Source organism: Cetorhinus maximus, chromosome 16, assembly GCF_964194155.1.
Source record: "Cetorhinus maximus chromosome 16, sCetMax3.hap1.1, whole genome shotgun sequence".
Taxonomy (NCBI): domain Eukaryota; kingdom Metazoa; phylum Chordata; class Chondrichthyes; order Lamniformes; family Cetorhinidae; genus Cetorhinus; species Cetorhinus maximus.
This window is the reverse complement of record NC_135894.1, coordinates 61,817,502-61,833,136: the sequence shown is the minus strand read 5'-3', so window position 1 is coordinate 61,833,136 and position 15,635 is coordinate 61,817,502. Positions and strand designations below refer to the sequence as shown.

At 46.8% G+C, this 15,635-nt stretch overlaps 1 protein-coding gene across 3 annotated transcripts in view; it reads right to left on the bottom strand.

Moving 5' to 3' along the window:
* LOC144691614 (glutamate receptor ionotropic, kainate 1) overlaps positions 1-15,635 on the bottom strand; it is a 378,270-nt gene that overhangs the window by 55,626 nt on the left and 307,009 nt on the right. For all 3 annotated transcript variants that reach the window (XM_078559883.1, XM_078559884.1, XM_078559885.1), the window contains exon 12: positions 1,081-1,199. In XM_078559883.1, the coding sequence (XP_078416009.1) occupies positions 1,081-1,199 (119 nt within the window). The remainder of the gene's footprint in view (positions 1-1,080; positions 1,200-15,635) is intronic.

Sequence of the window (15,635 nt, the reverse complement as noted above, 5' to 3'; positions counted from 1 at the left end):
TATTGGATAATGGGAGCTAAGTGAGCTGCAAATTATTTAATGACCTGTCATAGGTCAATTTTCTCAGGTAGTAAGTCCTAACTAAGCTGACAGTTTAACTGTGTCAGACAGTTAAACTCAGCAGAGGTGAATTTCCACTGGGATTTCTCCAAAATTATGACAGACGGTCAAGACAAAGAGCCACGAAAAAATCCTAAAAATGGTGTGAAACCTGATCTCGAGTGGGAGATCCCCATGGGCATTTATGAAGAATTTGAAGTTAAACTGCAGTTGAGGGGACTGCACATATCCTACTAGTTGTTAAATAACCTCTCAACAGTAGTTGCATGTCCTTTTTGTGTTTAAGGGTACCTGCTATTGCATATGCTTATAATACATTATAACTCTAATATTTATGACAGTTTTCAGTCAGATGTTAATTAAAATATCAAATTTTGGGAAGAATTGAAATGGAGAGCAGTTATTTCCTTACAGCCAAGATATATATGGAACCATCCAAATTCTTCATTCATATTGTTTCACAGATCATGTTTGGTTGGTATTGACCCAAATTACATTCATAACAAAGCTCATTTCAGTTCATTTAAAACTGAAGCCCTGTCTATATGAGACTTTTACCCCCACTTATAACTTGACCTATTTGACTAAAGCATATAAACTGAGGTGCAAACACAGCACATTCCCATCAGAGAGTTTCGAAACACATCAATGTTTCATTTTCACATCAGTCATTGATGTACTTTGAATTTTTTTGTACCAAATGAAATTTGACCCTCACCGGGCTTTAAAATTACTTAAACCCTCTTTAACTTTTAAGACAATAGTCATGCGTCTTCTACATGTTTAAATTTCAGTTTTTAATCCTACATCTCCTCATCCAGGAATCCATTGTTATTTCTGTAGTTTGCTGTATTTTTGTACCAATAAATGTACTTATTCCAGTACTATTCATGATTATTCCTTTTAATGTCTGTCAGGTTTTGCAGTATGGAGCATAGTTGCTGAGGATGGAGCTTACCAAGCACAAAGGCCCCCAGCACACTGTGGGATGTGTGTAGGAATGATGTGTGACCTATGTACCTTGTTGCATGAGAGCTCCAACTCCAAACCAGAAACTATTTAGTAAAGTAAAATTGTTTTCCACCACATCTGAGTCAGGATTGCAAGGGTGGGGATTGTACCACTCGTAGGGTGTAAACCTGTGGTAATTAATAGAAACAGTTTGTAAATATCAGATGAATACACAGTGCTCCAGCAAACATCAAATATTCAACAGTGCTTAAAAAAAACAGATCAGTAAACCGTTTAGTTGGCAGTGAGTGTGACATTGTTCATTATTATATCTGGAACAAATTTAGAGCTGTATTTATTGTGCCGCCGAGGTGGAGTGCTTAACATGTTCTATGTTAGAATAGAGGTCAGGAGGTATTCCCATCAGTTTTCACCCCCAGATATTTATATTCTGCAAAAGCTGCTTGAGGCTGCAGTACAACCATTAAGAGAAAGGTCACTTGTAGCACCGCTTTCAGATTCAAAGTGCTTTTTGAGAATGACATTCAGAAGGTACAGGATATTGTGAGGGATCAGTATCTATTGACAATGCAGTGACACACTAAGGCCACAAATGCTAACCCCACAATACAGGCTCAGAGATTGCGCTTAATCCATGCTCATTGCTTTTGATGCAGGGGACATGCAAGTTTTGTGCTGCCTATTAATTTAAATGATAATGGCATGCAACCAGCACTGGCAGAGAGCGGTCTCCAAGAACAGGAGTTTGGAACTGATATGGAGGCAGGAACGGAGGCAGGCATGCATGAAATTTCCCAATGCTGGCTGGAGTGCTGGCTCCCCACCATGGTCCTGATTCCCTGGTCTTTTCTGGAGGTTGACTGAGTGTGGAACAGCTACCTGCTCACAGTGGAGGGTAGCTCGTTAACTCAATTAAGGGGCCAATTAAGACCATTGATCAGAGGCTGACTGGAATTTTCCAGTCAGCCTGCAGGTACCCTGCGGCCTCCAGAGCCTGGCAGATGACTGGAGGTGGCCTCCTGATGGCAGACCGAGGACCAATGCTCCAGGATCACTTTCAGAAACCCTGCAGCCACCATACCTATTTGCCACAGCTGGGACTGCAGGCTGCCATGGAGATGGGTTCCCCTTCACAATGGTAGTCCAGTAGCAGTGGCCATATCTTTTTTTCACTTTTGTCAAAAGTGCTGAGAAGGCGCCTCAAGATGGTGGTGTCTTCTCTCTCCCTTACCTGCAACAGCAGGCTGAAGGCCCTTCAGTGTTGGAGGGCCTCCTTTTGGCCCTCCAGCTTCATGAGCCAGTCTGACAGTGAGTGTGCCCTCCGCTCATTAATTGGCCAATCCTGCCAATATTACATTGGCTGGTGGTTGCCAACCCAGTGCAGGGTTGCACCCAAATTTGGTCCCAACATTGGATCCTCGAAGGGAAATCCTGCCCCAAGATTTTCTGATGTTGCACATGAGGCCTTAATGCAAGAGGTGGAGAGGAGGATAGATGTCATCTATCCACAAAATGGGTAGGAGGCTCTCAGACAAACCTTGTATGAAGGAAGTTGGAACAGAAAGCCATGGTGGTTATTGCCAGGAGTCAAGCCCTGAGGATCTGGATACAGTGCTGCAAGAAATCCAAAGATCTACATACGAATATACGAAATAGGAGCAGAAGTAGGCCACTCAGCCCCTTGAGCCCTCTCTGCCATTCAATAAGATCATGACTGATCTGTTTGTATTTCCATTTCCACATTCCCATCTACCCCCGATAACCTTTGATTCCCTTGCCTAACAAGAATCGATCTACCTCTGCCTTGAGAATATTCAATGACCCCACCTCCACCGCCTTCTGAGGCAGGGAATTCCAAAGTCGCACAACCCCCTGAGAGAAAAAAAAATTCTCCTCATCTCTGTCCTATAAGGATGCTTCATAACTTTTAAAACAATGTCCCCTAGTTCTGGACTCACTCACAAGAGCAAACATTATTTCTGCTTCCACCTTGTCAAGACTGTTCAGGATCTTATATACTTCAATCAAGTCACCCCTCACTCTTCTAAACTCCAATGGATGCAAGTCCAGCCTGTCCAACCTATCCTCGTAAGACAACCCATTCACTCCAGGTAACAATCTAGTAAACCGCATGAGTGGTTGAGAATGCATAATCAAATGCCATATCCTACTAGTTACAATATGAACCTTGCACAGTGTTCAATGCATCACACACCACACTCACCTGCCACCAATCTCTATCAATCAAGACACATACGTAAAGTTCATAGCTTCACCTGACCCTCACATCTAGCTCTGCTGCCAGCCTCATACCTATAGCTCACAGCCTGCACACACTGCCTGTATTGAACTATGATAGTCACATCAACCAAACAAATTGCACCACACTCACTAGCACAATTCTCTTTCTCTTGCAGAACAAGGTGGCACATAAATGAAGGCAGCAGCACCTAACTGGAGGGGGTCAGGTTGCATGTTCTTATACGCATAGAGGAGATGGTGCTAACCATCATTGGAGCAGCCTGAAACCATGGCTGGAAGTGGGGCTGAAACCATTGAAGGTGATGATATGCACATACCTAATTCTGATTCTCATATCCCACACTCTGATTTAAAAGATGCAGATGGTGTAAGAATCCACCATTTGTTTTCTCCCTTCCCCTCAGCACAGCCTTACACCTGTTGCCTTTCGCTTTTCAAATGCTCAAGAATTGCAACCTGGCCAGGCATTGGTGGGAGGGAAGAAAGTGGACGAGCAAGCAGTTAGTGGAGAAGCAGAAACTCACTCTCACACTTGCAGCCACTAGCTCAGATACTGATATTGTGCAAGAACTTTAGAGGATTTCTTAGAGGCGAGGTCCGCATGAGTTGAGATACTGAGCATGAGTGGCCTGCAACCAGTGAGCTTGCTTATCTAATAGTGGGTAGCAAACAGGGAGGTGTTGCAAATATTGTTTGCTCCAGCCCAGAAGGAAGACATATTAAGGTTCATTGCTATGTTCACCTACACAGCCACAGGCAATGTCATCCCTTCCCTGCTCTGAGACTGCAGACGCTGCAGCACATCTCAGATTTCAGTGACGACGTCCATAGTGAAATGTAGACGTCTGACACACTGATCCTCACTGAGATTCAAGTATGAGAATTGCTTTCTGAACACCCAGGGCTATTCTGCCCTCCTGCTGAAAGCACTATTCCTCCTCCTCTGCTGTCACCTTCCAGCAGCTTCTCCAGTGCCTCCTCTGTTCATTCTCCTGGTCATGCTGTGGCCCGGGGGGGGGTACACACTGCTGCATCCATGTCGGGGAGCAATTGCCTTGAGGAGAATCCTTGAAGTTAGGATAAAGTCCCACAGCACCTGCCATTCCACTCCCTATAGACTTTACCAACTTTAAAAAACTCTGGAAACCAAACACTTCTTCAATTGCAGCAAGATTCAGAAGATATTAATCAGTAAGTAACCTTTAAGTAGTTAATGATTCCTTTAAATAGCATTAGTATGGAGTCCTTCCTGCTGCAGAACACATGTTTAGACTTGTGTATTTAACGTTGGGCTCCAAATGGCAGTGCAGACATGAAATCAGTGTTATACTAAGTGACATCACATTCTGCCTACTCTGCATGCTTCCAGTGGATGCTCCCTGCCCTCAGCACAATGGTGTTTGGTGTAGTTCGATGAAAAATCTAGGCACCTGCAGCAAACTTCATTTTGGAGGTAAAAGGGCACTTGTGACGCTGAGAAACTAGGTGCCATGGAGCTGAATTTCATGGCTTAAATGTATAGTCCCCACTTATTTAGGGTTTTTAAATTCTGTTGCCCAGGCTAACTACTACAAAGAATGAATAATTACCCTTACATGTTACCGGGTGTGAGATTTTCTTTTTCAATTCAATTTCCTGAAAGATTGTCCTAATCTGGAGTTTATACATTCAGAGCTACTGTACTCATTATCTGAAAGCATATGGATAGTGTTTTGCTGTTGTGTCTTTTCCTTTAAATCTCTGTTAACATGTAATCAAAAATAACTCCTTCAAATCATCAAAAGCAGCACAGCTACCAAACCTGGCTTCTGAGAGGGTGTTATGGAAAGGCCCCCTTTAGCCAGTTTCAACCTTCTGTCTGATCCTCAGGATTTCAAGGAGGAACTCTGCAAATTACGTCATCTGTCAAACTCACTGACAGAGAACTGATCCATGGATCAATATGGTGTTCATTCCCAGGCTACCTATCTGCTTTAAATTATATATATCTTCAGGGAATTCCAAGCACTGAGCTGGTATTAGATTTCAGCGATTCCAGGGAAAGAGTAAACTGTATAAACGTAATCTGTTGTGACATGTTCTTGACAACCAGCAGCTCATTAATGAAGAATGACCCCAAATCGAAAGCCATGCAAACACTTCTTTTAACTCTGACTCTACGAAGCATGTGTGAGGGGTAAATAGCCCAAGTGCAGCCTTAGACATTGAAGAAGGTCTGGTTCAGTAAAATCTATGGGCAGGATCCTCCCCCCTGTTGTGGGGGTTTTGCGGGAGCGAGTGCGAATGGGCGGGTTCCCGATCGGCGCCCCCAGTCGGGACCGCGCTGCCATTTTATGTGGTTGGGCCAATTAAGGCCCACCCAGCGTGACATCTGTCAGGAAGTGCTATGCACTCCCTGTGTGGGGAAGGGGGGGGAAATTCCCTGAGCTGGGAGTGCACTCTTTTGCGCATGTGCGTAAAAGAGCGCACAGATCTCCCTGAGGCTAAGTGCCGCCTCAGGGCGATCGGCTCAGGTTTGAAACATTAAATAAAGATGAGAAAAAAATTTACTGCCATGTCCCCTCATGTGCCACTGTCACATGAGGTGGGACATGTCAATTTCTTTTATTTAGAGATTTCATGCAAATTTTAATAGCCTCATAAAACCTCATCTCACCCATGGATGAGGTTTCATGTATTTTCAGAAGCCGGCCTGGGCTCCCGGCCTGCCCGCCAACCTTAAGGTTGGACCCTAAGGTTGGATGGGCAGGTCTATTAATCACTTTAATTACTTTTTTAACGGTCTTAATAGGCCTATGACAGTTTGGCTGCGTGCCCGCCGAACTGAAAATCTAAATGACGTGGGGTGATGACGGGATGCACGCCTGACGTCACCCCGCGTAATTTTACACGTCGGCAAACGGGCCCCACCCCCTTGCCCGGAAAATGCAGCCCTATGTGATCCATAGCTGAACCTTAATCTGGCTCCATAGGGACCCACTGAAAGCCCAACAGTTCACTTTTGACCATCCAAAGTTGAAATACATTTGAAGGTTCATCTCCTCCAATGTATTCTAATGCACTAAACAAGTGATTGCTAATAAGATTGGGATACTATTTTAGTACTCTAGTAGCATTCTGATGGTATATATCCGTCCAGAATACTTGACAAACTCTGAGAATTTACTCACAGTATCCTCTTTAACCGAAGAGAAACGCCATATGCTATATTCATGTACAAGCAGTTTATTCTAAGTATCTATTTTCCAAGAGGCACACAGAGTTCTATAATTCCATTCTTCTGCAAGACTGCTCAATAGCAAAACTAGTGTATATTTTTTCATGTGGATGTCTATAGATCGTAAATGCTAGCAGAATTTTCAAATGTGGTGGTCATCCCACAACTGAGACCAATCCTTTCCATCACCCAATTCGCACAGTGTAGGAGGCTACTTCTGTGTGGCAACTAGTGCACATCTGTTCCATCTCACTGTGCCCTCTGAAATGGCTCAGCAAGCCACTCAACTCAAGGGCAAATAAGGATAGCCAATAGATGCTGGCTTTGCCAGTGATGTCCACATCCCATGAAAGAATGAAAAGAAAACAGCCCCACATCTAATAGGGGCTTCTGAGTGCTGGTTATAATATTCTTGGGCCAGGAATTTACAGTCGGCGTGCGGGGGCAGACCCGACATGCCGGCATGTAAAATGGCACGCAATGACACCGGGTGTGCGTCCCGACATCATTGCACTGTCTCGCGATGGTTCATTTGGCGGGCGCGCGCTGGAGTTGTCTGCATGCCCGCCGAAATTTAAAAGGCCTATTAAGGCCATTAAGGAACTAATTCATTTCAATTTTACGCTGCCTGTCCAACCTAATGGTTGGCCTGCAGGTGAAAAGGCCAAGCGGCCTTTACATTCTTTAGGAAACCTCATCCAGGAGCGGGATGAGGTTTCCTAAAGCTTTTACAAATTGAATAAAAACATTCTTTGAAAAATAGAAACACGTCCCATCTCATGTGACACAGTCACATGAGGGGACATGTTTTATTAAATTTTTATTACATTCATTTATGTTTTTTAAAAGTGCTTCAATCTCCTGGAGGCAGCTTCATGTCTCAGGGAGATTGGAACGCTGTCCCGCACGCATGCTTGAAAGAGCGTTGGACCCGACTCTCCCTTCTCCCCCCCCTCTCGCACAGGTAGTGCTCAGTGCTACCGCCCGCGTATTACGCTGGGCGGGCCTTAATAGCCCCGCCCATGTAAAATGGCGGTGCGGAGCCACTTGAGGGCGGCGGTTGGCTCTGCGGCTGTCCCCGCCTGCTCCTGCCAAGCCCGCCCAACGCAGGAAAAATTCAGGCCTTGGTAGTGTTGCGCTAACACAGAGGGCAGAATTTTCGTGTCAGCGAGCCGGGGGTGGGGTCCCACTTGCCGACGCATATGACGGCGCGCGGTGACGTCGGGCGTACATCCCGACGTCACCACACATCATTTAGATTGTCAGTTCGGTGAGCGCGCTGAACTGTCAAAGGCCTATTAAGGCCTGTTAAAAAGTAATTAATGTAATTAACTGAGCTGCCCGTCCAACCTTAAGGTTGGTGGGCAGGCGAATAGCCCAAGCGGCCTTTGCGTTTTTCAGGTAACCTCATCCACGGGCGGGATGAGGTTTCATGAAGGGTTTATTATTTAAGTAAAAATTTTTGGAATAAATAATGGACATGTCCCAGGTCATGTGACAGTTTCACATGAGGGGACGCGTCCTTAAATTTTTTTCCCACCTTTATTCAAATTTCCATAAGTTAAACAAATCTCCCTGAGGCAGGGAGATTTCCGCGCGTCTGAAAGAGCAAAGGGAACCAGTCAGGTAACCACCCCTCCCGCCTGCACAGGTAGCGCTCAGCACTTCCGGGTGCACATCACGCTGGGCGGGCCTTAATTGGTCCGCTCACGTAAAATGGCGGTGTGGCCCCAATCAGGGTTTCACATTTCACGCTGGGCAGGCCTTAATTGACCTGTCAGCACGAAATCGCCTTCCGGCCTCGATCGCGAGCAGCGGTCGGCTTCCCGCCCTCCCCTGCTGAGTCCACCCAACAAGGGCTAAATTCTGCACCATATCTCTGTCCAGTCTCTGTCAGTGAACGGGATGTGTAGTAAAGTGGTCTATGCCTTCCATCCATCCATATCTGAAAGAGTAGAGCTTCCAGTCCTGTAGATGCATTTGCAACAATGATAGTGGGGAGTTCTGGGTCATAGTGAGCTAAAATATCAGGTGATATCAGCATCGCTTTGATTTTTTCAAAAGACCTCTGTTGTGCTTCCTCCCAGCACCATGTATTGTCTTGTGCTAACAGCTGATGTAATGGCTCATTGACAACAGCTAGGTTGTGCAAAAACTTTCCAATTTGGTTTACCATACCCATGAGTCTCTGGAGATCTGTCACATTGTGAGGAGCTGTAAACTCCTTGATTGCTCTTGCCTTCTGTGGATCAACTCTGACACTAGATGTGTCCACAATATGCCCAAGGAACTTGACAGTCGGTTGCGAGAATTGACATTTGTTGTTGAGTGTAAGTTCTGCTTCCTGTAGGTGTTGCAGTACAGTTCGTACTCTAGCGTCATGTTCTGTCTGAGTGGATCCATGGATCAGGACATCATTTATGTGACATACGGCTCCATCCAGTCCTTCGAGGATACTTGACAGTGTTCTCTGAAAGATTTTGGCAGTGATGTCATGCCAAAGCATAATCTGTTGAAAAAAAACCTCCAAAACGATGGGAGGTTTCAGTGATTTTTCTCTCTCTATATTGAAGGGTTACATTCAGTTGTCCTATGACCTTGAGCTCTATAACTCTGACCCGTATGTATGATGGCTGAAGAGAACTTTTCTCCAACCATGATTCAGCATAAGAAAGAATCAAATCTGTTGCACCTGTGTCTAACTTAAAGCGTGTCTTGTTTCCCTCTGCTAGTATATCAGCACTCCAGTAGCTTCTGCTTGGTTCCTGGATCCCTCCAAGGAATATCATTGATATCTCCTACTTCATGGATCTTGCCACCTCTCAAAAGTTTTACTTTTTGCTTATTCTGTACAGGCTTCTTACTGTGACTCACAGGTTGAAAGTGACACTTCTTTCTGCAAAAATGGCATTCGGCCTCTTTGGCGGAACAATTCTCGTGCCTGCGTTTTTTTCTGCTACACTGATTACACTTAGCTGGGGTGGTTGATGGACACTCTTCCTGCCTCCCCTGCTTTTGTCTGGCCACCTCTCTGCTTTTAAATTTAGCTGGGTAGGTCATTTTTGGGATATGGTTCTCCCTGTTACCCTGACCTCAGATTGTTTGTTCAGTTGAATTGCCTTTGTTAAGGTTAAATCATCTCTCGACTGCAAGTGGTCAGACAATACTTCATCCAAGACTCCATCAACAATTCTGTCCCTGATTAGTTCATCTTTTAATCTGCCATATTCACAATTCTCTGCAAGTTTACGCAGATCATTGATAAATCTATCATTGCTTTCCCCTTGTCATTGGGTATGCTTGTTAAATTTAACCCACTCAGCAACGGTGCCCTCTCACAGATTGAAGTTGACATCAATTGCTTCTATTACTTTGTATGTAGCTTTTCCTTCATCAATCCTTTGCCTGACTAGGATATCGTCTGCATAGCCACCTATCGCATATAATAGTGTACTGACCTGCTCACTGCTCTCCTTCACAATAAGGTTCAATGTGGTGTGAAATTTGGTGTCGATTCAGCCATGCTTCTGCTTGGTTTCGGCCTGTGGCCTCTCAAAGCTTTCTTATAATGGCAGAGACTTTTCCATGCTTGTTCTTTCACTTGCTACCACCATATAATTTTCTTTGTCTTGTGCTAATACAGAATATTTACAGAGTCTGCTGAGGTAATGAAAACACTAACTTAATTAAGAAACAAGTTGCTGTCGCTTCATCTTGCCATGAGTTTCAACAAAAGACAGCAAGAACATGAGACATTGCATCACTTCCTGTGATGATGTATACTGTGTCTCATTAGCATATCGCACAGTTAGTATTACACCCCATACTACAGTGGTCAGTGGAAAACTGGTCACCTTTCCCTCCTTTTTACATAGAACACTTAAGGCCAACTATAGTTCACTCACAACTTTCTGTTAATTGATAGGGACCAATTGAAAATATGAAATTCTGCAAGCCCAAATGAGAACAGGCCAAAATGAGTCTGAAACATGAAACAATAAATCACGACAAAATTAACTGTCACATGGACAAATTGGGTTGATTAAGAAAAGCCAATATGGATTTCTTAAGGGGAAAATGTGTTTAACTAACTTGCTGGAGTTTTTTTTGAAGAGGTAACAGAAAGGGTTGATGAGGCTAATGGTGTTGATGTGGTGTACACGGACTTCCAAAAGACATTTGAAAGAGTGCTGCACAATAAACCTGTGAGCAAAGTTATAGCCAATGGAATAAAAGGGACAGTAACAACATGGATATGAAATTGGCTGAGTGACAGGAAACAGAGAGTAGTGGTTAATGGATGTTTTTCGGGCTGGAGGAAGCTTTTTAGTGGAGGTTCCCAGGGGTCAGTGTTACTTTTCCTGATGTTCAATAATGACCTAGACCTTTGTGTACAGGGTTCAATTTCAAAATCTGCAGATGATCCGAAACCTGAAAGCTTTGTGAACTGTGACGAGGACAGTGTAGAATTTGAAAAGGACATAGGCAAGATGGAAAGGGTGGACGGGCGGCAGATGAAGTTCAACGTGGAGAAATGTGACATGATTCATTTTGCTATGAAGAACATGGAGAGACAATATAAATTAAAGGGTATAACTCTAAGGAGGGTGCAGGAGCAGAGGGATCTGGGTGCATATGTGCATAAGTCATTGAAGGTGGCAGGACAGGTTGAGAGCACGATAAACAAAGCATACAATATCCTAGCCTTTATTAATAGAGGCATATGCAAGAGCAAGGAGGCTATGTTGAACTTATGTAAGACACTTATGTAAGTTTGGCCTCAGTTGGAGTATTGTGTCCAGTTCTGGGCACCATACTTTAGAAGGATGTGAAGGCATTGGCGAGAATGCAGAAAAGATTCACAAGAAAGGTTCCAGGGATGAGGAACTTCAGTTATGATAGAATGGCGAAGTTAAGACTGTTAGAGAAAAGAAGGCTGAAAGGAGATTTGATAGAGGTATTCAAAATAATAAGAGGTCTGGACAGAGTAGATAGGAAGAAACTGTTTCTACTTGTGAAAGGATCAAGAACTAGAGGGCACAGATTTAATGTAATTGGCAAAAGAAATATGAGAAAAAAATTTTCACGCACTGAGTGGTCAGTGGTAATGCACTGCTTGAGAGTTTGGTGGAGGCAGGTTCAATTGAAGCATTCAGAAGGGAATTAGACGGTTCTCTGAAAAGGAAGAATGTGCAAGGTTATGACTGGAGAGAAGACTGGAAAATGGCACGAAGTGAATTGCTCATTCAGAGAGCTGGTGCAGACACAATGGGCTGAATGGCCTCCTACTGCACTGTAACAATTCTGTGATTCTGTGGTTCAGGTTTATGTACTTCATCGAGGTGCCAAATTATTTATTTGTGGGTTTTTCCTCATATAATTATAAAAATAAGAGTGCAATGCCCCCATAATTTCACAAAATTTCACTTGCTTTTTGTCCACTTGGTATTTGGATTCCTGTACCACAGACTATGGGCAGAATTTTCAGTTTGGCGGACAGGCGCAGACTGCAGGCCTGGGATCGGCTGGGAAACAGGCTGCCACCTGCGATCGGTCCCCAACTGTGATTTCACGCTGGCAAGCCTGCTCCCCACTGGCCGGGAAGGGCCCGGTGGGAGCGGGGGCCTGTCGACAGCCGGGTCCAATGGCGACCCAGCGGCCGGTTTAAAATCAGCACAGGCAGCCCCTTGAAGGCTGCCAGGGAAGAATGTGTCTTCTGTGTCTTCAACATTCAAGTTATGGAGTTGAATGCGGCTGGAGACGTCAGGTGGGAGGGCAGGTCGGGTGTGCGCACGGCCCCCCGCTTTTTGGATGAGTGCCCGTGGTCCTCCAGGAGGAGGTGGCTGCCAAGAGGGACACTCTTGTCCTCAGAGATGGGAGGAGGAGGCCACCACACCTCATAAAGAGGGCATAGGAGGAGGTTGCAGTGCAGGTGAGCAGCCATGATGTGGTGCGGTGCACATGGGTGCAGTGTCGGAAGAGGTTCAATGAGCGACTGCGCTCAGGAAGGGTGAGTACCATGTTGGTATGGATCAGTGTGCAGCAGTGTTAAGGTGTGGCCACCCCCCTGTGGACTTCAGGGGTGCTAGAGTCTGAGTGCCAACTGTCAATAATCCCGGAGCTGGCCAAGTGGGTGAGACCTGGCTGCTTGGACTGAGTGCCTTGCGGCTCAAGGGCCACGACTTGGATGTGCCCTACAAGGTGTTCCTCAGCTGAGGTTGGCCGGGCTGCAATGGCGCTGCAGGTAGAGAGTGGACTAATCAATGGTCCTCTGTCCTTTCAGGAGAAGATTAGCCATAACCAAGCAGAGAGGTCACGTACAGACGGTGGCCCACCCAACCTGCTGCTGCTGACCAGGTTCGAGCAGGACGCCCTTGAGCTGGAGACCTGGCACGCTCCACGTGCAACCGGGCATGGAGAGGCAGGGGTGCCAGATAAAGGTAAGAGCACAGTGCACAGAGGTGAGAGATTTGGTTTGTGCAACCATTTTAGTGCAGTCTCTTCATTGATGGGAGCCTCAAACCTGGAGTCCCCATTGATCATTGGAAGATGATGGCACTGTGTTGCAGATCTCCATTGTCTCACCAGGATGCCTGTGCACAGTGATAGTGTGATGACTTTAATTACTGACATTGTCCTTGTTCTCTCTTAGATTTGTCAGCACACACTTGCCCTCTGGACCTCGAAGGGCCACCCCTGATGCTGGAGGACCGCCAGGCTTCATTTGCACCTATGTCACACCCGGTGTCTGAACCAGACACTAGCGCAGATACCAGCACCTCAGTGGGCATTAGTTCGGCAGCCAGAATGTCGGTGCACAGCGGTGAGGGCACTTTATACTCGCTTAAGGTGCAGGCAGAGGCAGAGAGTGCCCAGGGCGCCGGCAGTCAAAGGACTGCTGGGGATCAGGACAATGCTCAGTCGAAGGCAGATGATGAGCCTCTGGAGTCATCTATAAGGCAGCAGATGCTGGATATCCAGTGGGATGTGCAGGAGGATCTGGCAGAGATCCATGAGGGTCTGCATGCCATGGTCTCCGTTATGGAGGAGTCCATGCGGAGCATGAGCACTGCGTTGACCCTCATGGCCGAGCACACTGCCTCCTCCATTGAGAGAGTTGCGACTCTCATGGAGAGGCAGCTCCAGGAACAGGACAGTGGTTCCTGGGGTTGTGCTCAGACCTGTAAGCCCTCACACAGGCACTGACCTCAGGCGGTCAGTATCAGTGCTGGAGATGGATGAGGCACCCAATATCCTAGCTAGGTGCCCGTCCATCAATGGTGAGCTGGGAGATCCAGAGTGACCTCACGTTGGTGCACAAACTGCTTGTCGTCTCTGCGGGCTTCTCTCAGGGCACTCGGGATGATGGCAGCAGCTCCTCCGCCCCTCTGCCAGTGACCGTGACATCTGATGAGGCTGCGATGACTGGGGAGGTGCCGGCTGTGGCACTGGCCACTCCCTCCCAGGTAGGCCCAGCACAAACTCCACTGGCCAGAGGACGACCGCAAAGGTCATTAAGGCCAACAAGACAGCAGAGTCAGCAGGCTGTCTCCAATGCCACTGCCAGCGAGGTGGGTGGGTGGGTGGGGGCACCAACATGTAACATAAGTTTCAGGCACCATGAGCACAAGAGGGACAGTTCACAGGTGATTTTCTGTTCATTTATGTTTGGTTTATATGTCTGCTGGTGTGGACATCAGCACCAGAATTGGTAATGTCGTAATGATTTCAATGTGACAATAACATTAAATTTGCTTTGGTTCTGATAGCTGGAGTATGCTTCACATTTTTTCTTTCTGGTGTGGGGTAAGCCAGTATGTAATGCTGGATGTGAGTGGCTCGAGACTTTATTGCACAGGCATTGAGTGGACTTTGGGTGCAAATGAAAGGGTCATTTCAGACATTCTAGATGGAGGCGGCAGCCCTGCTATGAGGTGGAAGCAGACCTTTGGCAGCCTAGCTGAAGGAGCGTTGGATCAAAGTGTCCCTGGTGTTCCTGCCTTCCTGGAGGTTACTGAGGTCTGCCTCCATGTCCTCAGCGTTCTCCTCACTGTGCTCCTCTTCTGACTCACTACTGGATTCATCATCTGCAGCCTGTGGAACTGCGTCAAGATCCTCTTCCTCCAGTGAGACCCCCTTGCCAGTGCCAGATTTTGGAGAGCACAGCATGCGACCACAATCAGTGACACCCACTCTGTGGGGTATTGTAGTGCTCCCCCTGAATGGTCATCGGAAGCGCATCTTGAGAAGCCCTATGGTCCTTTCTACCAATGCCCTTGTGGAGGCATGACTCCTATTATAATGCTACTCTGCCTCTGCTCTTGGGTGGTGGAGAGGCATCATAAGCCACCTATTCAACAGATAGCCCTTGTCACCCAGCACCCATCCATCCAGCCGGGCTGAAGCACTGAAGAGCCTCGGCACCTGGGAGTGTCTGAGGATGTAAGCGTCATGGGAGCTGCCTGGGTACCTTGCACAGACTTGTAGAATCTGCATCCTGTGGTCACATACTATCTGCACGTTCATGGAGTGGAATCTCTTCCTGTTGATGAAGGTGCCCGGCTGACCCGCTGGCACCTTAATGGCTACACGCGTGCAATCGATGGCACCTTGGATGTGGGGGAACCCAACAATCACTGCAAAGCCTCTGGCTCGCTCACAGCCTGGCTGGCCTTGTCTGTACAGTAAAGAATAAAGGTCATTACCCTCCTGAACAGAACCTCTGTCACCAACTGAACGCAACTGTGGACAGCTGATTGGGATACTCCACACAGGTCCCCCGCTGAGCCCTGGAACGAGCCGGAGGCATTGAAGTTGAGGGTCGCTGTGACCTTCAGAGCCACTGGCATGGGGTGTCCACCCACACATGGTCAGTCGGAGCTGATCTCAGGCCCAATCATCTGCCAAACGATGGTCACAGGCTCCCTTGAGAGGTGGAACCTCCTTTGGCATTGCACCTCAGACATATTGAGGTAGCTGCATCGCCGCCTGTAAACCCGACAGCAGGATAGTGGTGTCTTCTGCAGCCCCTTCTGCCTCGGGCTTCCAGCTGGCCCTGCACCCCTTGTGCCTGCGCCTCTCCTCCCACAGCTCTGTCTCCTGGAAGCTGCACTGGGACAACTGG